This window comes from Sparus aurata, chromosome 10 (assembly GCF_900880675.1).
Source record: "Sparus aurata chromosome 10, fSpaAur1.1, whole genome shotgun sequence".
NCBI lineage: Eukaryota > Metazoa > Chordata > Actinopteri > Spariformes > Sparidae > Sparus > Sparus aurata.
Genome location: NC_044196.1, coordinates 16967297 through 16991101, shown reverse-complemented (window position 1 = coordinate 16991101; position 23805 = coordinate 16967297). Strand labels below are relative to the sequence as shown.

The 23805-nt window shown below is 42.8% G+C and overlaps 1 protein-coding gene across 1 annotated transcript; it reads left to right on the top strand.

The window, feature by feature from the left end:
* Positions 1–5127: 5127 nt before the first annotated feature.
* kcnj10a (potassium inwardly rectifying channel subfamily J member 10a) lies at positions 5128–23426 on the top strand. The gene is made up of 6 exons (XM_030431404.1): positions 5128–5692; positions 13985–14377; positions 15442–15653; positions 16358–16489; positions 16851–17028; positions 20803–23426. Exons 2-6 carry the CDS (start codon positions 13993–13995, stop codon positions 21210–21212), a joined length of 1317 nt encoding a protein of 438 aa, XP_030287264.1. The 5' UTR covers positions 5128–5692; positions 13985–13992; the 3' UTR covers positions 21213–23426.
* The last annotated feature ends 379 nt before the right edge of the window (positions 23427–23805 follow it).

Genomic DNA, 23805 nt, shown 5'->3' with positions numbered 1-23805 from the left:
GTGTGTGTGTGTGTGTGTGTGTGTGTATGTTCGAGTGGGTGCTGAACGTGTGGTTTTTGGGGTTTTCATACATTTGTGCTCACACCAGCAACTGGTGTGTGTGTGTGTGTTTGTGGCAGGGGATTGAAAGTGACAGAATAAAAGGAGAAACTAAGGGGGAGGGCAACTTGTGTGACATGTGATGGAAACAAAAACCTCGTCCTGGGCCGAAGAGACGGATCAACAAAGAGAGGGGTGAAAAAAAAGGGAAAACGGAGGGGAAATAAAGGAGGGAGGCTTCCGACCGGGTCCACGTTACGCCACCATGCCTCCTCCTTCATTGTCACAAACTCCTCGCTCCTCCACCTTCGTCTTTCCAGTCTCCTGTTTCTGTCTGAGTCCTCCCTTCCTTCCTCTTTTCCTTGTGTCCTCTTACGGTAAATGAATGCTCTCCTTCTCTTGTCCCTTCCCCTTCTCCGTCTCTCTCTCTCCTTCCTCTTTCTCCCCTCCTCTCTTGACTCCCTCCCGGAGGCCGCTGACCTCCGTGACACAGTTTTCCTAAAACTCTCGCCGGTCTGAAAACAATGAAGCAATGTCTTGGTTTCTGTTCGTTGAGTGAGGTCACATTCTTTCATACATCCATGAGGCAGGTGAAAAATGTACTGTATATATCGGAAGTTTGCTGGTTCGACTCCCCTGGTCTGTATGTTGAAGTGTCTTTGGGCAAGAAACTGAACCCCAGTGTGCTTGTCGGCACCTTGCATGGCAGCCACAGCCATCAGTTTAACAATGTATGCATGAATTACTGTAATGGCTTTGGACAAAATTGTCTGCTTCGTGCCCTTAAATTTTGGGATACATGAAGCTCATCTGTATAGCGTTCCCTTGGAGGACAATATATGATTTCTTGTTACCAGATCAGTGACGTAGTTGAAAGTGGTTTTGTGCTCGCTGTAACGACGCCAGATCATAGCTGCCAGTAGAGACAAGAGGTCGTGTCCTTTGCTTTGGCGGTAATGTGAAGGTTTTGGTTTTCCTGTGCTCAAAAAATAGGCGTTCAGTACAAAGTCTCTTTGTTGTAGGGAGGTGAGGATCAGCCAATTTGTCAACGTAGAAATATACGAAGGCTTCTCTTCCCAATTTGCGAGCTTGTCCGTCTGGCCGGTGTCTTCCCAAAGAATCGACAGGACAGAGTCGCTCTGTCAGGACGGTGGACACTTAAGGAAACAAAACAGAATCCTTTTTCTTTGGTTTAGCTGGATGAAAATAGTGACACATACCATATGTGATTAATAAAGGAAGACAAAAATGTGTAACACACCTTAATGCATATGCTTTTTTTTTTTGTTGCAACATTTACTTAAAAAAAGGCTTGTTAATGTCTGTTCAGTATGTGTAGTGGCGCCTTTGGCTTAATGTTACGTTAGCATGCTCAAAATGACAGCGCTAACGTGCTCGCCTTCAGCATGTCAGGCTTAGTGCAGTGTTCGTTATTCTAATTGCCTGATAGAATGCTCACGTTTGCTAATTAGCGCGGAGGCTAATGGGATTGTCATCAGTTTGGCAAATATTTAGTCAGAAGCCAAAAAAACACACATACTCAAAATGACAGTGCTAACATGCTGCTCTTTAGTACGATAGACTAAGTACCTGCTAGTATCTGCTGCCGCGTTATGAACCATCCAGTCCTCTGAGATCGTCAAGTACCGGTCTGCTTTCACTCCGCAGAGTCAGAACTAAACATGGAGAAGCAGCTTTCAGTTACTATGCGCCACATATTTGGAACAAATTCCCTGAAAATTGCAGGTCTGCTCCAACTCTCAACTCTTTTAAATCAAGACTTAAAACATTTCTTTTTGCCACTGCTTTTAACTGAAGCAATTCAAGTCTTTGAAATGCATTATGACTCTGACTCTACAGTCTTGTTACTTTTAAAGCTTTTCTATTTTAGCCTACTTGTTTTGATGTTTGTTTTTACTGGTTTTAAAATGCTATTTTTAATGTTTTTTAATGCAATTTTTAATGTCTTTTAAATGAAATTTTTATGTCTTTTAATGTAATGTGTGTGTGCCTGTCAAGCACTTTGAGTTGCCTTGTGTCTGAATTGTGCTATACAAATAAACTTGCCTTGCCTTGCCTTACCGTTCTAATTTTGACTGATAACATGCAAACATTTGCTTATTAGCCGTAAATGCGTCTGAGGCTGAGGAAATTGTCAGTGTTTTGGCAAATATTTGGTCATAAACCAAAGAATCGGACAAAGTGAAATGTTGCCCTGATGACGACACTAAGCTAAAAGCTAGAGGAAAGTTATTAAACTCATCCCAAGGAGGACAATTCCTGGCAATCCCCCCTACAGTTGTTGAGATATTTAAGTCTGGACCAAAGTGGTGGACCGACCAACTGACGGGACAATGACTTCATCAAACTGTAGAAGGGTAAGCCTAAAGTTAGTCTGTATTCTCATCAACCCAGACAAAAACATTTCTTATCCGTGACAGCCACATGCTGGACTCAGGACCTCCGAATTCCTCAAACCTTGTATCTGACAGGATGCTGTTGATCGTCCCAAAACCTAAAATGTGTGCAGTGATGTTTTGGATCCATCTAACTGTAGCCAGAAATATAAAGAGACAAGGAAACGTCTGCGTCTGTTTCAAGCAGAGGTTAAATACCTCATTTTGGTGAACTTGCAAAGCTGCTAAAGGTGGTGTTGTGGGAAAACATACAGCCCCTCTTACACTGCCTGACTCCACCTGCTGGGTTTTACAATCAACCAATAAGATAACGTCTGCCTTCAAAGCGGCTCTGGGCTCTGTCTTCAGAGATGTAGAGAGGAGAGCGAGCAGGACAACAGACAAAACAGAGGATCGCGACTTCTGATCGAGATACAGCGGAGACTCAGGTCAGTTGTGTGCTTGGAAACATCACTTAAGAAAAGATGCAACAGCTTAAACACAGTTTGGGGTTATTTCCAGGTCAAAATAAACATAGTAAACTGTGACAATTTGCTTCAGTGCTTCAGGTGAAGCCCCCTCCCCCCTGCCGAGGAAGCCGAGGATGACCCCGACCTAAAAAGGAGCCGGACCCCCGTGAAAACGTCACCCAGAAGGTAAACACACACATATAATCTGGGCCCCCATGGACGCAGGGCCCCATTTCTCCGGATAAGGGGAGCCCCAAACTCTGCAGGAGCAGGAGGGGGTGTTGACGAGGAACAACACCCGCTGGCAGGCTGGAGGGGCCCCCGCAGATTGATGTGCGTGTGAAACCCGCCGGGCCAGATATTGCGCTGCGCCGGGTTTATTGTGCGCCGCCGTCCCAGCTTCAGATTCATGCGTCTGCGCCCCGCCTGGAGACTCTCATCTGAGCGTACGGTAAATTTAACTCCAGTCAAAACAGGGTTAAAAGGCAACCTGTGAATGGTGGGCTGACATGTTGGCCTTTCCACTTTCTTTGGAATAAGAAGCTCCTATAGAGACACAGAATAACTCTATAGGGAGATGGCCCACATTATATAGATGGTACCTTTACATGTTATATAGACAACACTGTCGAGGATGGCAATTTATATAGCTGACATTGAATCGTATATCACTGATGAAGCATGACTGTAACAAACTTGCCGTCTTTCTCACTTTATTGAGACAACTTTCCTCACTCACTGAATAAAATCAAACACACCTCCCAAGTCTTGATTATGAAAAAATGAAATGCTTTAATATGGTTTTTAGCCATTACGTGAAAAATACAACTTATAGTTTTTTATGAAGCAACCCAATCGCCAGGATAAATGTTGGCAATGTGTGTTTCTGCAAACTTTAACTACTTTGAAACTTAATGTAGTTTCAGAGAAAAAATCCAAACTCAGAATTTTAATATTTTGAATTTTTAAGAGTGAATAAACAGGCTGCTCTCCGTGGAAAATAAGGGCTGTAGAACACTGTTCGAAGCTAGAGAGGTGGCAGGGTCCGCCACATGTAAACGAAGCGAAACAGTATGAAACTGTGTTTATTTAGTCCATTCAGTCGTGAAAACAAATAGAGTTTATGTTCTTTCATTCAGGATGATAAATTAATCAGTCAGTGAAGATCTTTCACTTCCGATTACAAAAACCTTTAAAATATAAATTTTGCATACCATTGAAATACATAAAGTCAATGTTTAAGGGAAGTTGTTTGTTGAGTGTTTACGGCGATTAAAGCTGTAAAGATGGAGGCGACGCAATGTCACCATATTCACGCTCACTGTGATATTTAAACTATGAGACAGAGGCTCTCTCCTCGCTGCACTGGCCCAGGGTACAAGTCCCACCACATCCCACCACAAAAAGCCCCCCACTCATTCTGTTTCCTGTCATCTCTGAGGCTGTTTGAACGATACACATGCGATGATCGTTTGTGAGTCCATCTGGTTGCCTTTTCACAAGTACTCGAGTGGTTAGTAGTAGTCAGTTTTTTGCTAAAAGATTAGACAAAACACACAGTGAACAAAGTCAAAGACGGGTTCGATTGCTCAGTTTCAAATCTCCATGGACGTTGCGATAATGTGGTTAGCGTGAACTCGTTTGGCCACGATGATCGTGTACTTAAATTGTGATATCGTGACTGAGTGGATTAGAGAGTAAAGTTCAAGACAAATATTGTACCTGATTACTTTCAGCCAGTGTTTTTGTAACACCAGGGGTGAAAGCGAGAGCACATCCCACCGCAGGGCCGGAGTTTCACTATACCGTTTGTTAACTTCGGTGAATTAATTCATCCCGTGCTGTCCATTCACAGCGGGACCATGTGTCCTCGTCCCCCTCCCCTGCAGGCGGACGTGGCACGGCCTCACAGAGATGCACCGACATTATCCATTCCCCGCGCGCCCGGCCGACGCAAAAACCGCGAAGGTGCCAAGTGCACAAGAAAAGGAGCCCTGTCTCTCTCCCCGTCTTTGATTTGTAAATACCTCCGCTGCAAGTGCAACAACTTCCAGGCTTGTATCTTATAACCATCAAACATTTACATGCGAAAGTTGACAAAGGCCGAAACAGCGGAGGAGGCCTCGCAACAAAGGGGCCCATTTATAGCGTACAGTCGGGGAGGGACGCGCAGAGGGAGGGTAGGAGGAGAAGCTGGGAGGAGAGTTGAATTAATGAATTAAAAATGTCGCGAAACAGCGGCAGCCTGAATACTTTTGGGTTTATATAGAGAGGCGTGCAGGAGAAGGAGGGGGGGGGGGGGTCCTGGAGGAGTGGACAGCACGGGCTTCTTTAACTTCTCTCTGACCGAGCACACATTCACACACAGGACTCCCTCACAGCCCTGCACATGCGAGAAGAAGAGCAAACTGTGCTCATCTGATTACATAATGACCCAGTAACAGTGAGCCAGAACCGGTACTGCCAGTGCCAGTGTGCTGGGAGACACCGACCGCTGACCGCTGGTCAGACCTCAGCCGGGCCTCTCTCCTGACGGCTTTTCACGTTTGTTTTTCCTTTTTTAAAGAAAGAGTATGAGATGCCAGCGACGTAGAGGGACCCGCAAAAGAAAAGCAATGTGATGTCAAAGTTGTTGAGCTGTCAGCAAGTGCGCGTTGAGCGTCTCTCTCCTTTTTTTTTCCAGCCTTCTTTTGTCACTTTCTGTCTTTTTCACATGTCTGCAGCACAGTGAGGTTGATTGAACCGTGACGTCTTCAAAGTGAACTCCTGTTATAAGTCACCAGAAAGGTAAGCGACTCAAAAACATTTTTTAAACCACGAGACTTAAAGGATTTTTGATTAAAAAGTGAAAATAATCTGACATCTTATTTGACTTATGTTCCTGCAATGTGATGGTGTGGTTACTTTGCTCATTTTTTTTTACTGTACAACTGTGTTATGGTCATCTTTGGCCAATTTCAATGTCATAAAACACTCAAAATCTGTCTGTCTGAGTGCACTTTTGTGTTTTTAACTTCCTTTTTTGTTACTTTCCTACAATACCCCTTCCAACATCCCAACAAACACTTGTTTTTGGCCGTGTGCTCATGGTATATAGTCGGTCTTTTATAAGGATTGTAATTTGAGGAACAAACAGGTGCTATGTCCCGCTGCATGTGTTGTGTTTACAGTGCGGATGGATGTTTGTTAGGAGCACAAGTGTGTAACAACAGAGAAAGTTGAAAATCTGAAATCTGTCCCACTGCATCTGACTGCAACACTGAATTATCTCGGGCTGTATCGTTCCATTTGTCGCAAAAAGATCCATAAAATCATTCAAGATCTAAAACTCTACTGGATGGTATAAAGTTTTCGAGTTAGAGATCATTTAAAAATACGCGAAGACAACTTAAATCTCAACATCCCGCACCTGTCCTGCCTGGTTACCAATAAATATACTGCGTCTAACAGCTACACTGCAAAGTATATTTTTCCAATCACTTGTTAATAAAACTTTATTAGACTTAAAGGGACACTATGTAGTTTTGGAGAAGAAATTCAAACTCAGAATTGTAATATTAACAATATTAATGAGGTAATAATATAAATATAAGTGAATAAAACAAGCTGTTCTCAGAGGAAAACAAAGTCCAGAGCAACGTTTGAAGCTGGAAAGGTGGCAGGGTCCGCCACATATAAACATAGTCAAACAGTTTGTATATTCAGTTTGTTTTTTTAGTTTGTTTAGGAGAAAAAAGAAAATCTGCAAATGAAAATCTCTTCCCCAAAACTACAGAGTGCTCGTTTAATTTAACCCAATCACCTAGAAAGTAGCATTTAAGTGAGATATAGGACACTACCTTTTAAGACCATTTTAACTTGTTCCACTGGGACATTTTTTTTTGACTCACTACAAGCAAGGAACATTTATATGCGAATCAGAGGAACAAATAGCTGTGCAAGAAGAAGAGAAGTTTTAGTACACTACTCAAAGTAGCGGAAGATATTCAAGGGCTTGTATACAGCATGCTGGAAAGAACAGGTGGGATGGTGTTGAGGAAACCAGTCCTCATCAGCACCACCACAGCAGCAGGCAGTCAGATTTACGGTTAGCGGGACGGACACTTGGCCACAACACACTCGGATAAAGATGGTAAAAAGTCAGTCCTGAATTACAGCATATACTGGCCAACAGCTGCTCCCCATTGTTTAATTTAGGTCAATGTCGTAACTCTTCAGCTACTAATTCTGGGCCGAGGAAGTGGAGGCGAGTGGTTTAGGGAAGTGTTAGATTTAGATGGAGGATTGGACAGACAGCTGGAAGCAGATGCATTGAAATGAACGTCTGATCACCAAGACTACGGGTCACATTTACTTCCCGTTGTTCAATTAAACAAGTGGCTACATGATGATAGCAATGCGGACAATGTAGTGACAACAAGACAAATACAATATAAGTTGCAGTACAACCCCGATTCTAAAATTGCTGCGTAGCACGTGAAATGATAATTCTTCATGACGTATACATAATTGGAAAACAGTACAAGAGACTATTTATCCACTGTTCAACCTCATCGACGTTATTATAAATATATGCTTATTCTGAATTTGATGGAAGCAACCTGTTACAAACTAGTTGTGTCAGTTTTTTTTTGTGCAAATGATTGCATTCAATCAAGGATTCAGATGTACCGTACTATTGGTGGGGATTAACGTTTAGTTTAGGTGTCAAAAAACACTGGATGCCAACAGCGGATGTGGTAAATGTTAAAGGTCTTAATGCACATCATTAGGGACTACTTGTTGTTGTGGCATGTTTGAATCTAAAGGTGTCAGTATGCTTGATAAGAACTCCTTTTTGTTTTATGTGTCATCAACCACATCCGAAGGCAGAGGTGATCACAGCTTTCCAGACAGCTCCACTCAGAGGCAATGGAAGAAACCTGTTGTCATGGAGAGGTGTGGTAATCATGCAAATGGGGAAAACAGCAAACTTTTTTTTTTTTGGGTCCGCTTTTTAGTCTGTTCTTGACCCCACGCTTCTAAGTTAGATGCCCTTTAGTATCACTTCTTGAAGTGCCCCTCTCGTGCTGTAGTATAAAGAGTCAGAAATGTCTGAGTTGAGGGGTTGGTTGGGTTGATTGAGTTGGTCAAGTAGTTAACGTACGTAAATGACATAACTTAACTTATCTTAAAGATTTAAAATGAGCTTCGTCTCTTACGTAACTGTTTCTTTTTCTAAACCTAACCAAGTTTTCCAGCCTAACGCTCACCAACCCATCACTGTTTGACAACCTTACCAATTCTTACCAACCAAACTCATATAATGGCTATATGTCATGACATGCATAGTTTTTGTTAGCAAACTTTATTTTGAAAGTCTAGCTGGATGTTGCCCATTACTTATAACTTGACCGCATCCAAAGCCAACCCTAGAGGGGTTGGTAGTGCATCAAAGTTTGACGTTTTCAGGAATGAGGTGGCTGTAATTCAGGAGGTAGACAGGGTTGTTTAATAATTGGAAGGTTGCTGGTTCGAATCCCCCGGATCCCCGTCCTGCATTTCGTAGTATCATTGAGAAAGATACTGAACTCAAACTTGCTCCTGATGAGCAGGTGGCACCTTGCATGGCAGCCTCTGCCATCAGATGCTGTTTGACCATTCAACAAACATCTTGTTGAAGCATACTGACACCTTAACTCCTAACTACATTTTAAAGTAATCAATGCAGCAATGACTTTCCTCCTTAACATGATTGTAAAATATAGTCAGTCTTTGTTTCTTAAATGTGGACGTGTTACTAACTTTCAGAAATATACGGTCGGCTGTCTGATCCGATCAGAACCTTGACTTTTTTTTTTAATATATGCAATAGTGGGGCTAGTCAAAAGACAAACCCAGAAATGCATCAAACTAAAAAGGAAGCTAAAGAAGAGGCGCTCTCTTAATGGATTTGTCTGAAATCATTCACTGTACGCAGAAAGAGACGCTGACACAACAGCAGCTCATTTGTATGTGGATGTGCGGTGCTTAGTTTGGCTCCAGTCAGTTTGGGGTTTTAGCGACGTGTGTTGGCTGAGCAGATACCTCCTTGGCACGGCCTTGTGTTGATGTTTAGACAGTCCTTTCAGTCCGGTGCGGGGCTGCTGTGGTGTGGACAGTGGTCACAGCCATTCAAGTTGCGCTGTATTGAGTCTTTTCAGCGCAGTGTACTGGCTGCTGGGGCTCCTTTATGGCCGTGGACACTGGACAGGGGCACTATGTGGAAGGGATTACTCTCTCCTCTGGAATACTAATGACCGCCTTTTGTCACAGATCTATTTCCTCCACCTTCGCTCCACATACCCCTTCCTCTCGCTCCTTCATCACCCATTTCTCAACCTCTTCCTCTTTCACTCCTTTTGTCACCCGAAACCAATTATTCTCTCTCTTCTGCCCCCCTCCCCCCCCGCACAATGTCAAGCACTGCATACTCACACACGATCAAACGCACACCCACCACGCATACAAACACACACTCTGACGCTCCGTACCGCTCTCCTCTCCCCGTCTAAGTTGCTCCGCTCTTTCACTCACTCGCTCACCCAGTCGTATTTTTCAATGGTGGCTTTTGTCCCTTTCATCTCCTCGAAAACAAAGGATTCTTGTGCACGCAGGACAGAGGGAAGGAGCGGGATGGAGAGCCGGACGGGGAGGAAGAGATCCTAACCTCGAGTGTGGTCGTCGAACGAGTGGAAAAAGTCATTTCACAAGAGAGGGAAATAAATCAGTGTAACTGTCAGCGAGACTGATGCACCACTACCGTTCTGGCTCTGATAGAACTTCAGTGTACATTACACAGGACTGCTTACTGTCAATACTGTTAATAGATAAAAGCAGTGATATTCTGTGTTTTTGCACAGGATGACGTGTTCCCTCGTTAAGATAAACTTCGGCACCACCCCTCCTGAGTCTGAGCAAAATACTACGCGTATGACAAATTTGTATTTTTCCGCATCTGAACAAATAAGTATTTTCTCATTGAGTGATTCGATGCCCAGCTGTTTTTCCCGCTTATTTTGAATTGTTTTACAATCTGCATTGATCAGTATTTTTACATAAATGGTGGATTAAATGGCAATGCGGAATACGACACAAGTGTATTAGTGTCTTTCAGTCGCTTTGGTTCTACAACCTACCAATGTGTCGTTCGCCTTCGTCAAACACATTTCCCGGCTGATGAACCCATTTTACGCTACCTGTCCAGCACCAAATGCAGACAAACTAATTTAGTGTCTGAGTGCAAAATTTTGAGAGACAGATATTTCCAACACGTCCTCGCTCCTGAACAGATGATTAGGTTGATTGCCAAGACCGTTGCAGCGTAACAGTGAGAGGCCTATCAGACCTTCGTCGTACGGTCGCAGTTAGGTTAGGTTTAGGAACTAAAATGTGAGATGTTATAAGAGAGGGGAAAAGCCACCTAAACCGTTTTAAATAGAAAAGTCTGCAACACCAGAGACAGCGTTTGTATGACACATATCCTGCCCCTTTCCCACAAAAGCCAGCCGTTCGCTTTATCACCGCTGAACCAGGAAACGGGGCCAAACGAGGGAACAATCATGTTGTTGCCCTGACATGACTGCACCGTTGAGATTCATCCTTGACGTTAAAAGCACAGGATTACCAAGAAAAGTGAGGTTATTCAGACATTAGACATCCAAATCTCATTTGTTGAAGTGATCTGGTAAGATGAGCTCATGCTGTCATAGCTCAAAGTAGACTTATAACTTTTGGGATGAGTGTACATTTCATTTTAAGGCAAAGTCACTCAGCTTTTGAAGGGTTTTTTTCTTTAAGATTTGACTGGTAATTCTATTCATGCGGTCTTTATGTCCTGATGATGATTGAAGGTAAGGTTCTGACTCCTCATGTCTTGTTAGCTCAGAATAACTGCAAGGGGGCGTTTGCAAGATGGCTGCTGGGTAGTGAGACTAAAATGACTTTGTTTAAACTTGGTTGGGTTTAGGGAAAGATTGTGTTTGAGTTTGGGTTAAAATAAGTATGTCACTTATGTAACCTAGGTATGTATGTGATGTAACTCAACTACATAAGCAAATAAAAATTGGTCACTGCTGACTTTTTTTAAAATACAGGATAGGAACAGTGGTCTCCCGAGTGACAGTCCTGTGTTTTTTTTAGCTAAGCGTCCATCCCGACGTCCTCCCTATGCAGACATTGTCTTTACACTACTTCACCGGACCTCCTCCTTTGTTATTAGAGGGCACCAACTCACAAGAAACGAATGCACAGTCGTGTTCGGTGAGTTTGTTTTTCTGATGAGGATAGGTGTTGGAGACTAAAACGGAGGTAAAAGGCAAATGAATATTGGACTCGGGTGGCCAGAAACATGAATAAAAAGATGCTAACGTGTCTGCTGGATAGCTAAAGAGGCAGCAGGTTTGCTACAACAACTTTGGAAGGAGATAATATGTCATCATTGTGTTTACATCTTGTTGGGCTGCCCATAAGTGGCCAAAAATATCAATTGATACTAAACAGTCTTCAATTGGAACCAGATAGGATTGGTAAGTTGGAAAGTAATTGGAGATAGATTCATGTATTGTTTTTTCAGGGGAGTTGTTGATAAGAAGAAAAATATAGACCAGCAACAGCCTGACCTGTAAAAAGTGAATGAATAAATCAACATACGTGCATCGGTTAGCGGCTACATGTCATGTATAAGCTCCTTGCTTTGCAAACCAAACATTCCTTTGCACAATAAATGGTATTGTTTCGTGTTCGAACTGTTCAAAAGGTCCATACGTCCGATACACGAGTGTGTGTTTACTGTATGTGTAGGCAGGAGCTCCGCAGGGTTCAGAGTTCAGCTGGAGATGGACACGGCCAATCACATGGGCCTCCTCTTGACCCCGCCTCCCTCCCCTCTCTCCCCCTCCATATCTTAGTATTCAGAGCACAGACATCAACACAGATCTCTATTCATTCACTCAGTGTGAGCTCCAGCGTGGAGAGAGGGGAGAGAGAAGGGTCAGAAAGGACAGGAAAGGACAGAGCGTATCAGATCGTCTTGGTTCTCGGGCTTTTGTTTGTGTTGTTGTGTTTTAAGTTTTGTTATGTTCGCTCCGGAAAGCAGAGGCAGCTTGAGACAAAAGAGCCATTTAGTAAACAGCGAGTGAGATCGAGGGAGAAGGAAAGAAAAAGGATGTGGAGAGAGAGAAAGTGCAGCCAAGTTGAGGGTAAAACTCTACAGAGTGGACAGGGAACGACTCAAACAGTGACAATAAGTGTCCATGGCACCCGAGGGTGGGCTGGCGTCTCATTATGTCAATATACTGCTGACCCTTTAAGACCCCCCGACACTTACACACTGATCCATCTCATCCCATTATCATCCGACACGCATTCACTTGGCACGTGTTAAATGACAAGAAGCACTTAGCTTGAGGGAATGACTTCATTCAGGTCAGCCATAACATATCTGATTAATAAGAGGGCTGTAACTATTGATTGTTGTCATTATTGACTAATCTGATCATTTTTTCATGAATTTGTTAATTATTTAGTCACGAAAACCAAAGATGCTTGACAAATTGCTGCAGCTCCGTCAATAACATTAATTTCTAAAACACAGCCAACATGTTCTCATGTCCAACTTGTCATCTATGGTGGCTGTGTTCAGTGGCCCAAAGCTTCAAACTTCAAACTGTGGTGCTCTACATGCCCTTCTAGCATCACTTTCGCAAGTTCAGAGCTCAAGTTAGCGAAAAATAATCAGGCAATGCCCAGTTAGACTTTCAAAATAAAACTTGCTGAGATATATTTTACATTTTGAGTTCCACTGGCACTTTTGGCCAGGCAAGTCAAAAGGTGCAGCGCTGATGGTCAAATCAAACTGAGTCAAGCTGGGCCAGCACATGTGTATGTAATAACCCCATATGTGTCGCAGTTTGGTTGGGTTTAGGCAGCAAATGTACTTGGTTGAGTTTAGGAAAACATCATAGTTGGGGTACAAATAAGACGGTTCAAGCAAGCCAGCCTTACCTTACAGTTACACACAAGATCCTGAGTTAAAGTCCAGTATTTTTCTACAGCGTGCTGCTTTGACAGCCTCCACTCTTCAAGGAAGGCCTCTATAAGGTTTAGAAACCTGATTTACCACTGATGCTGTGTGATAAGGCCTTGCTTGCAATCTGTGTTGCAGTTCATCCCAAATGTATTGGATGGAGCTGAGGCCAGCTCATGTTTTTCCACACTAAAACAATACATTTAATTTCTTTATTACCCTTGCTTTGTGCACATATGACTCTACGTGATAGCTTAAGATTAACTAAGGGGCCTAGTTCGAACAGCTTGATACCAAGAGCACACAGAAGTCAGCGGACTGGAGTGCTCACTGGCTTTCTCTACAGTTTCCTACAGCTGACAACATGTGAAAGGGTAGATCTAACAGAATGCACATCTGCATGTCACATCTGGTGCAAATGCCATAAGTGAGTTCTCTATTCATGTAAAGACGGGCATTGAAGGGTAGAGTATAAAAGCAGATTTCAGCAAAATAGAGGAGGGTGGTCCAGTAGAGTATCTCGGCGTCCTTGACTCACATTTGAAGACACCGTTTTCTTAATCTTCTTCATGTGGAGTAACTCATCTCGATTCAGTAGCCACCTTGTGCAACCGACACGTGAATGTGCCTGCACGTTCAAGCTTTTAATGTGAAAGAGCAGCTGTGCCTTCATGCTGAAAGGAGGCTTTTATTTTGACAAAGCCAGCTGCCTCCAGTGAAAGGGGGAAAGGGGGCTTAAACGGACCACCGTGGACAGCCACAACACTGTCCAGTTGAAAAAATGTGCCTCTAATCTCTTTCTTCTTCTTCTTCGTCTTCTGTTTCTTCTTCTTCTCCTCCCAAATGTTCCACTCTGTCATTTTTCTCATTCATGCGGTGACAAAATGTTCTCTCTTTTATCTGTTTTTCACACATCCTGCACCTTTTCATGCAGACTCACCTGCTGTTCACTTGATCCCACTGTCCAGACAGCCCAGTCTTCTTCTTCTCCTGACCTCCTGTTGTCTCCTCTTTCTGTCTCCAACCCCCTGTAGCACCAGCCATGACCTCAGCCACTCCACCCTCCTCTGAGGGCTCCTCCCCTCAGAAAGTATGCCACTCCCAGACGCAGACTGATATCACCAAGCCCCTGCTGGGCTCCACGGGGGGGACTGGAGGTGCTGGTGCAGGTGGAGGAGGAGCTGCAGCTGGAGGGCCCAATGCTCTGCGACGGAGGCGCCGCGTCCTCTCCAAAGATGGACGGAGCAACGTACGCATCGAGCACGTGAGCGGACGAGGGGCGCTATACCTCCGCGACCTCTGGACAACGTTCCTGGACATGCAATGGCGCTACAAGTTCTTCCTGTTCTCTGCCACCTTCGCTGGGACCTGGTTCGTGTTTGGTGTGCTTTGGTACCTGGTGGCAATGGTGCATGGAGACCTGCTGGGTAAGAAGGAGGAGATGCACTGTAAAATCTGACAAAATGACTTTACTTAAAGAAATCAAGAAAAGTAGACTAATAATTTTAAGTTGCTTAAACTTTTTGGCTCATACAACTTGAATGTATATAGTCTACTTTACTTGGTAATTGATTAATGAGGTTCCATAATTATCACAAACATCTATGTTGTGTTATCACAATAAGAAAGTTAATGAATTAGATCCTCATGAAATGCCCCAGCAGCAGCACTATTATTGATTGTTTTTTTTTAGCCAAAGAAGCAACTTGGCTTTGCAGAGTGAGTTGCAGTAATTTAGTCTAACAGACATTCATGGTCCCCAGTGGATGACGCCCAATGACCGTGGCGATCCCCTTTACTTATAAGCGAAATAGCCTGAAATATTTCATGTTTTGGTGCTGATTATCAAATTTTAGCATGGTAACATGGTAAAGTAAGATGATGATGGTAAAATTACTTAGTATTAGCATATAAGCATGCTGATGTAAGTGTTTAGCAAGGACAACTGTTGACCAAACAGAGGAAAGCTAATACAGAAAGAAAGATCATAAACCTTATCAGCCATCCCACAGATATATATAGTCATTTAAAAGTTGTGTTTATTGTTGTTTTAACCACATACATAAACAATTCAGATGGAGTAATAAAACACCTTTATAACTGTTATTTAAACCAGATGTTGCAGAAGAAGGCCTGGAGGCCATGAAAAAAAGCTGTTTCTCTTGGAGTACTCCATGAGCTGAAGAAAAGTATTTTATGCTAAGAACAGATTATAATTGAGTTAGCAAAGATCTTTGAGGGCTCAAGTTGAAATCATGCAATGACAAAAAGAAAAGCCTTTACATGTCTGCTGGCTTTTGAACCCCATGAAGTACAAGCACTTTTATTGTGAATGAGTACACAATGAAGACACACAGGAATACTAATTCTCATCGCAGAAAGAGCATGAGAAAGACCTGGCAGGACATTGAGAGGGGGAACAAAATGTTCCTTGGTAATTTGTTTACGTCCCCGAACCCAAGATCCGCTGTTCTTCCCCTCCGTTCTCCAGAGTTCGACCCCCCCTCCAACCATACCCCATGTGTAATGGAGGTGAAGACCCTGACAGGAGCCTTCCTCTTCTCTCTCGAGTCTCAGACCACAATTGGCTACGGCTTCCGGTGCATCACCGAGGAGTGTCCTGCCGCCATTGTCCTGCTCATCTTCCAGCTGGTCATCACCATGGTGATGGAGATCTTCATCACAGGAACCTTCCTCGCTAAGGTACCAGTGGGGGGAACTTTTAAAACTCTACAGATAGAGGCGGGAACTATGTCGAGTCTTGCTGTGATTTAATTTTATTGAAGCTTCTCTCCTTTACTGCTGGAGTTTGACATACTCAGAGGGACTTCGTGGTGCATTCAGGTGCACGGCTTAAGCTTTGAAATCTACAACACCAACAGGGAGGTCACGGTGCATTCAAGTGCACCTCATAAACTCAGACATCTATACTCAAATGACCATTAGGGTCATGGGAAACGGGAAAGTTTCCTTTTTTTTTTACAATTGAAATACACAGATGTACATCTATTGTATCCTTCTTATTCTTTCACTACAGCACTTTAAATAATCAGATAGTAACATCCCTTTAATTTCTACATAGATTGAAAAAAATCTTTTCAAACATGTAACAAACTCAGATAACCATATTCTTGAACAGGTCCCCAAGTAGCCTATCATTTTAACATTTTTTTAATGCAACATTTTTAAATAATTAATAACTAAAGACTTGAGACATGAAAGTTGTATTAAAATGTATTTTGTTATTGACAATTGTTCCAGACCCCTGAACTTAAATTAAAAAAACTTTGAGTGATACGTTTGAGAACCCCCGCTGTAGGTGATTTGTGAACGTGGTTTTAGGTGTTTGAGGTGTATAGCAACAGCAATCATTATATCGACTGTGACATGTTCTCCTCCTCTTGTAGGTCGCTCGTCCCAAGAAGAGAGGCGAGACGGTGAAGTTCAGTCAGCACGCGGTTGTGTCAAATCACGAGGGTCGGCCCTGCCTCATGATCCGGGTGGCCAACATGCGCAAAAGCCTGCTGTTAGGATGCCAGGTACTGCGTGCATTCATTCCTGTCTGGGAGCTTTTATGAGAACGAAAAGCACTTTTAAAAATGCCGTATTGTCAAGTATAAGCAAGCACTGTAGTCTGCTGGAAAATGTTTTTGTGTTATGAGTCACATCCTGTTGATCAAACCCTTTCAAGCTCTTTGAATGCTCGCTCAACAGTAGTGATATAAACGGTGAGAAATATAGTAAAGGACGCATTCAGTGACTGAGCATCAGTCGGTAGTAATCTCAGTCGACTTTAATGAAGAAACCGGCCATTGCAGGTATTAAACCTGAGGCCTTTTGGTTACAGGATGCCTTCTGCAAACTCTTGGCTGCATTTACTGACTCCATCTTGGCTCCCAGGTGACGGGGAAGTTGCTTCAGACGTCCCTGACGAAGGAGGGCGAGACGGTGCGGCTGGACCAGCGCAATGTGCCTTTCCAGGTGGACACGTCCAGCGACAGCCCCTTCCTCATCATCCCCCTGACTTTCTACCACACCATTGACGAGAACAGCCCCCTCAGGGCCTGGGCGGCAAAAGGTAGCTCGAGGCTCTCGCGAAACAGCCAATGTCTTGATTTGAAATCACAGCTTGGGAACAACTGTACGCACATTGTCAGAATAACTGTGTGTTTGTACATGTAGGTGTGTTGGTATTTACGGTCATGTGCTGCACAGTTGGGCTGGTTTGGCACCGGAGGAGAGGGTTTCTCTGGCTGGAATGTGTGTGAGAGAGACGGCCAGAGACACCCCTCATTAGAGCACAATGCCGTACAGTCCGGGGTGCTGACACGAAGCCCGCGCAGATCCACTTACAGCAGCGCAGAGCTCTCAGCACCGAAAGCCTCAAAGGACGTGTGATCGCTGTGTTATTTATACTCATCTACAGTAGACGGCTTCTTTTCATTTCTTTCCATGGTCTCACGTGACACGATTTTTTGATTTGTTATTATCTTTTCCTTTCCTTTCCTTACACATAATACCGCCCATAGCACTGCAGTGCATAGTACTGCAGTAATGCCTGTAAAGTACCAACTGTGATGGTTGCCAGTTTCTGTTGCAGGCTTCCTGCTGTTGCTTCATCTGGGTTTTTTCCTGTCATGAATCCAGGAAGCGGAACCTTTAAAGCACTCGCACGCAGAGCTAGAAAGAGACCGCAGATCTGTGTCAGTGTGTGAGCAAGTCAGCAAATATTCACAGTTTATCTGATGTCATTGTGCTGGTGTTGTGTCTGAAACATCATAATTAATGTTGCTCCCTGACCTTCATTTTAATTTACGACGGTGCGACAAAATCCGCGTCTGGTGCAAGCTTTCACGGCTGAATGGGTCACGTATAGGCAGTAGGCCATTAGTCTCGCCACCTCTGTGCGTGTTTCTGACTTGAGTCACAATGGTTAAGCCAGTACACATATTTGATTGGCTTTGTAGCATCACCTTGTCTCAGTGCCTCTCTCCACTCCACTAACAGAGACAGCCTCCAGCACAGCGCAGAAGCTCCAAAGAACCTTTAACCACACGATACAAAGGGCACTTCCTCCCTTTTCGCAATTCTTCAGGTCTTTTTCTTGGGTCGTAAAGCCAAGACACTACAAAAACACTATTGATCAGGTGCAGTGACGGTTTTGAAGCAACATTAACTATGATGGTTCAGGGGAAACACCAATATTATCAGATTGTGCTGGTATTTTCATCCAGAGACATGATTTATATCACCTAAAAACTGATGATCGTCTTGGATGATTCGTTCCGTATAGTGGATTTGGTATCGATCTTGTTAATGTTAGTATTGGCAAAAAAGGTAAGCCAACAGCATTTAAAAAAAAAAAAAGTTAAAAAAACATATTTGGTGTTGTTGCTGTTGTTGTTATTTGGTGTGAACAGTTTCCTGTTTCTCTGTGTTAGCCCTGCTGACGGACTGGAAACGCGTCTGGCAGTCCGGTATGATCTGGGATAAAACAGCTCCTTGTAATTCTGTACAGGATAATTACATCTAGATCATGGATGGATGGTTGACTGCTTGGATAGGACATTTTGAATAGTTGGACATACATGATAATACTCATGACTGAGCACACTCCTGTGCTTACTGAGTATTTGAATAGAGCTTTCCGGCTCCCTGCAAAGCTGTCTTTATGTCCTCAACATAAGTACTGAATGAATGGGACCTCCAGTCGGGAACAGCCTTGATAGGAACATTGACTGGTTTTTTAGTGCAACAGTGTGTGAATCTTATTGACAGTACGTGACTATGAGTCCAGAGGGCAGGACACTGTGGAGGTGGCCTATAGAAGAGGGAGCTGAGCTGAAACCACTGAGATGGTATATCAGCACATTCCTCTTAACCATGCAGATATATATGTACCACGGTAGCACACAAACTCGGTGTAGACACTGTGAGAAACACCAGCGATGACTCATTCAGAGGTTTTAATTTCTATAGAAGTGAGCGATCTCGAAACTGATGACAAAGAATGTGCTTGTTGGTTGCGGAAGGTGGGAGGTGAGAAACAGGTTTATAAATGGTTCAAAGGAACAGGTGATGGCAGAGCCTGAAACAACAGGAGACTTAGCGGTTAGAGGTTTATTTTTCATCAGTGTTGAACATATGTGGTTATAAACCACAGTACTTGACAATTAAGATTTTGATCTGATGATGGTGCTACATAAAAATTAGGTGGATCATCATAGATGTCACAATTAGTCCTGAGGTAAGCCGAGAATGTCCTAGAAACTTCATGACAATCCTTCCATTAGTTGCCCGGATAATTCAAGCTTGTGGTGGTTCTGCAGGAATTAGAAGTCATCGCTTGGGAACCCTGAAAGTCTGTGCAAAATTTCATCTAAATCCATGTAATAGTTGTTAAGATATTTTAGACCAAATTGGAGGAATGACCGACCAACCAGTAGATGGACATTGGCACCCCGAGAGCCATCCTTTGTTAGATTACTTCATAAGCATAGATGAGGCCTTTGCACCGCCCATTACAGGCCAATAACGAGAATCCCGCAACCAAGTTGGTTGCAGTGTGTACAAGCGGTTGCGAAACGTGGTGTTTTTTTCCCTGGTGGGAGCGTTACTGGGTCTGGGTTGGGGTAAGGACTGTTTAGACAGATGACAGAGTCTGCATTCTGAGTGAGGCCTGTTGATGCAGGTGTGTGCCTGTTTCAGTGCATGTGTCCTTTGTGTTGTTGGGGTTGTGTGTTAATGAATGAATTGAAGTATGTTCTGCATTAAACATATATATATATATATATATATACTACATGGATGATTTGGAATGACTCCAACATGTTGCAGCTTTTTCCACAAATGAGCCCCTTAAGTGTGTGTTTTGTATGTGTGTGTTTTTTGTGTAAGAGCTGCGTTCTTGGAATCTTCGAGTTTTTATGTTTTGGAAATTTCAGGATGTGTGTGTTTGTATGTGTATGTGTGTGTGTGTGTGTGTGTGTGTGTGTGTGCGCGTTTTTCGTGCATCTTGCCTTGCACACATGTTTGACTGGATGAGTCAATCTGTGACCTTGACATGCATTCTTTTAAAACCTTTGTGACTGGAACACTAAAATACAGTGCAGGCTGAATACAACAATTCAAACTGCTTGTGGACAATGACATCAGATGACTAAGGTGCCGATCACACAGAGACTCATCGCTACAGGTGCATTCGCTTTAGCTTGGAAAAGCACCTTTTTGACATTCAGTCATCATGCGTAATTAATGTGAACTTAGGCTGGAGTGAAGAGGAGCGTCTGCCAGGGGCACTGTACCATCGGACAACAATGGTTTTGCTGGCAGTGTGTTTTTCTAGTGATGTGTGATTGGTTCCACTCAGCTCTGTGATGCATTTTAGCTTATTTTAGCTCTCTGTTGTGGTTTTCTGCCCAACTGTGGTCTCTTCAACTGTTTTTTTCCAACTGTACCAGTCAGCTGTTTCAACGGAAACGCTCTAAAAACCTACTGTACTCTTATCTTTCCATCATCAATCAGCAAATACAGCATCTAGCTGGTAAACACAGTGGAGAATATTGTAGCCAAATAGCCAGATTCATCCTTCAGTAGAGTCAATGTGGGGCTTAAACGTGTCAGGCTGCAATCAAATGACTCAAAGTGAATGTGGGTGTTGTTATATGTTGGCTAGAAGCTTAAATAAGCTCATACATAGCACTGATTTCTTTATTAGTTGATAATTCAGTATGTTGTGTTTTCAGTTTATTATGCTGCCCCCAAGTGGCCAAAAGAAAGGCTACTTTCCCCTACTTTCAGGTTGTTGTTTTCTTGGTTTGCTGTTTAACCTCAAGTCTCCTCTGTCCTCCAGGTGGTGGCTGGACCGACCCGGAGCTGGCCGACTTTGAGCTGCTGGTGATCATGAGCGCCACGGTTGAGCCGACCTCTGCCACCTGCCAGGTCCGGACATCCTACCTTCCAGACGAGATCCTCTGGGGCTACGAGTTTCCCCCCGTCGTCTCCCTGTCGCCCTCGGGAAAATATGTGGCCGATTTCGCCTTCTTTGACAAGGTGGCCAAAACCAAAACCCCGCCCCTCTTCAAGCAGTCCCTGCCACCGAGCCCGCCGTCGCAGGCATCGCGTTGCAAGGGTGGCAAGGAGGACGGGAAGGACCCAGAGAAGATGCGACTGGAAGAGACCTACAGGGGGGAGGAGAAGGGGCAAGAAAGGGGACGCATGAGAGATAGCAGCCCGCTGAGTGTGCGTATTAGTAACGTGTGAGGGAAGACAGAGAGACAGGAAGTGGTTATGGAAAGTTGATGTGAAACTGAGATACGGTAAAGCGTGAAGAAAACAAACAAAAAAAAAAGAACAAGCTGCTCAACAGTCACTCTCATAATCTCCCTCACTTGTACATGAAACACTCACAATACGCATATATGTACTGTGGAAAGTTGAACACCTTGGCCCCCTTAACCACACACACACACACACACACACACACACAAACACACACACAGACACACACACAGCCAAGGTGCTACTGTAACCACGAGTCTGTAGAGGACACACTGAGGATATCTGTGCCTGCAACCAACCCTCGGAGAGAGCAAGTTACAGACTCAACATGTACAAATGTACAGCACCAAATCAAGTCATCCATGTTCTATACTTATATACGTTTGTATTTTTTGGAAAGGACTTGGTTTAATAACTGGAGGATACTCAGCACTGCAAAAAATCTTCACCCGTCAGGTAATTTCCAGAATGCGTAATTAAGCCCAGTGGGGCCAGAAATAACTCCACCTGCTTCCAGTAGAAATCAACATGTGTGAAGAATTTTCGCTAAATGCGTGACTCATGTAGGTGTGTCACAGTATATTGGTACTGACGATAACCGTGACATTTAAAAAGGAAATATCGATATTATGTTTAATGATACACATCTGTTTCCATACTCACTTCGTCTTAGTTTGTGTGGCAAAACACCTTATGCTGGTCTCCTCTTCCAAAAAGAACGGCCAAAGAGTGCTGTGTGTTTACTATCGTTATCTTGTGACAGCCCTAGTCTCTCTCTTGAACCAGGTACCAATACGAAAAGTGAACCTGATTTCAGAAAATAGAAAATCCTGGTTTCTAATGGAAGCACGTTAAAATATTCTCATCATACTTCCCGTCCAATTTTAGAAAAATAAGAACTCGGTTACAGGCAAAATAACCTGACGAGAGGATTTTTGCAGTGATCTTGAAGGTCTGACATGTTAATCACTGAATCAGAGTACTGTTTTTTTTTTTATTATTAATAAAATACCTGCAACAGGTGGCGAAAATACTGGAACCATATTATTTTTTTAACAAAAGGATTTTTAAAGGAATGTATCATATTTTATGTACCCAATAGTTTCTAACAACCTTTTTACGTGCTGCACCCCGAAAACATTGCGGTGTCTGATATGAATGTTCTTTTTCTCGTTGACTGTGGTAAATATCTTTCGTAATATTACTAAAAGCACTTTAACTTGAAAGAAAAGTGGCATTTCACACACATGGGGAATAACTGAACTAACTTTAATGCACTGTAATACATGATTTAAAAATCTTGTAGTTATTTTTGGGACTTGTGATGCGTTTTTTCATGCTTGAAAATGGGTACTATTGTGAGTGTGATAATACTGTTTGTATGAACTTTTTTGTGAACTGCCTTACATTTCATGTACAGTATGTGCGCGCGTGTCAATGTACCTCTGTACAGTGTATAAACATATTCTTCATTTCTATATATACTGACATTTGACACACAACTCCACATTTTAGATATACCATATTAATTGTTCTTAATGCACAATGTTCTGTATCTGTAAAGTACAGTCCACTCATCTTTATACTGCTGTAATTTTTTTTTTATATGGTGGTAATGAAAGTTCCTGTGGATTCTGCCAATGTGTGTCTAATCACCTGCCTGTTCGTACTAGATGAGCACATATATTTGGCTAAAATGTCATTTTTGTCTTTTAGCCTCCATAGAAATGGCGACAGACGCATCAAAATTAAATCAAATTATGGTAACTGTTTCAAAGGGACTAGTTAATCTCCGATGTGAACAAAAAATAAAACATTTGAATTTTAAGTAAATTTATCAGGAATACATCAAAAACAATTTAAAGATATATATTTATATAAATAGAGATAGATTTAACATGTTTTGTTTGAATGGCCACCAAAGCATATAAAAAGATTAATATATGATATACCTGTTGATTTGTTACAAATTCGTGAACTTGATAACTTTGAGATTAAGTGCCACAGTTCAAATGAAGTCCTTATCCGCTCCAGATGAGCCCTTTGTTTCACTTTCACTGTCTGGTGGGTGGTTCTGCTTTTTTATACTGTACAGCCTACTTTATATTGATCATGGTACTCAAAGCTCATCGGCCTAACTTTTTAAGTATGCACTTTTTAAGTGGCTCTTTTAATAAATGAATTATTTACAACATATCTGTCTGTGCCTTCCATTTAAACTAAATGGTTCCTGTTTTAATTGCTCCCACAGGTGAATGATACAGGTAAAAGACTTAGGACTTATGGAGTATTTTATAATATTGAGCTTTTAATTGCAATAATTTCACTGAAAGGAGAAGGACCTCCAGCAGAAAGTTCATGTTTGTGTGTTGGTGACCAGCCATGACAAAAGGACAAATATCATTATCAGATTCGTAGTCTTAGCCATAAAAAGTTGTTGTAGTTTAAAAATCAAACTTATAAAACAAGAAGTTTTCCATATTATCACTGAACTGGCACCTTTTTATCCAGTGTTAACCAAGCTAGCCTTAGCCTAAAAATGCCAGTTTAAAAATCACAGTAACTAGCATTTAGC

Coding starts and splice junctions, on each gene's coding strand:
- kcnj10a (XM_030431404.1), top strand. CDS start 13,993: ATGACCTCAGCCACTCCACCCTCCTCTGAGGGCTCCTCCCCTCAGAAA. Junction 14,378..15,441: donor GGTGCATGGAGACCTGCTGG/GTAAGAAGGAGG, acceptor TCCGTTCTCCAG/AGTTCGACCCCCCCTCCAAC. Junction 16,490..16,850: donor GCCTGCTGTTAGGATGCCAG/GTACTGCGTGCA, acceptor CTTGGCTCCCAG/GTGACGGGGAAGTTGCTTCA.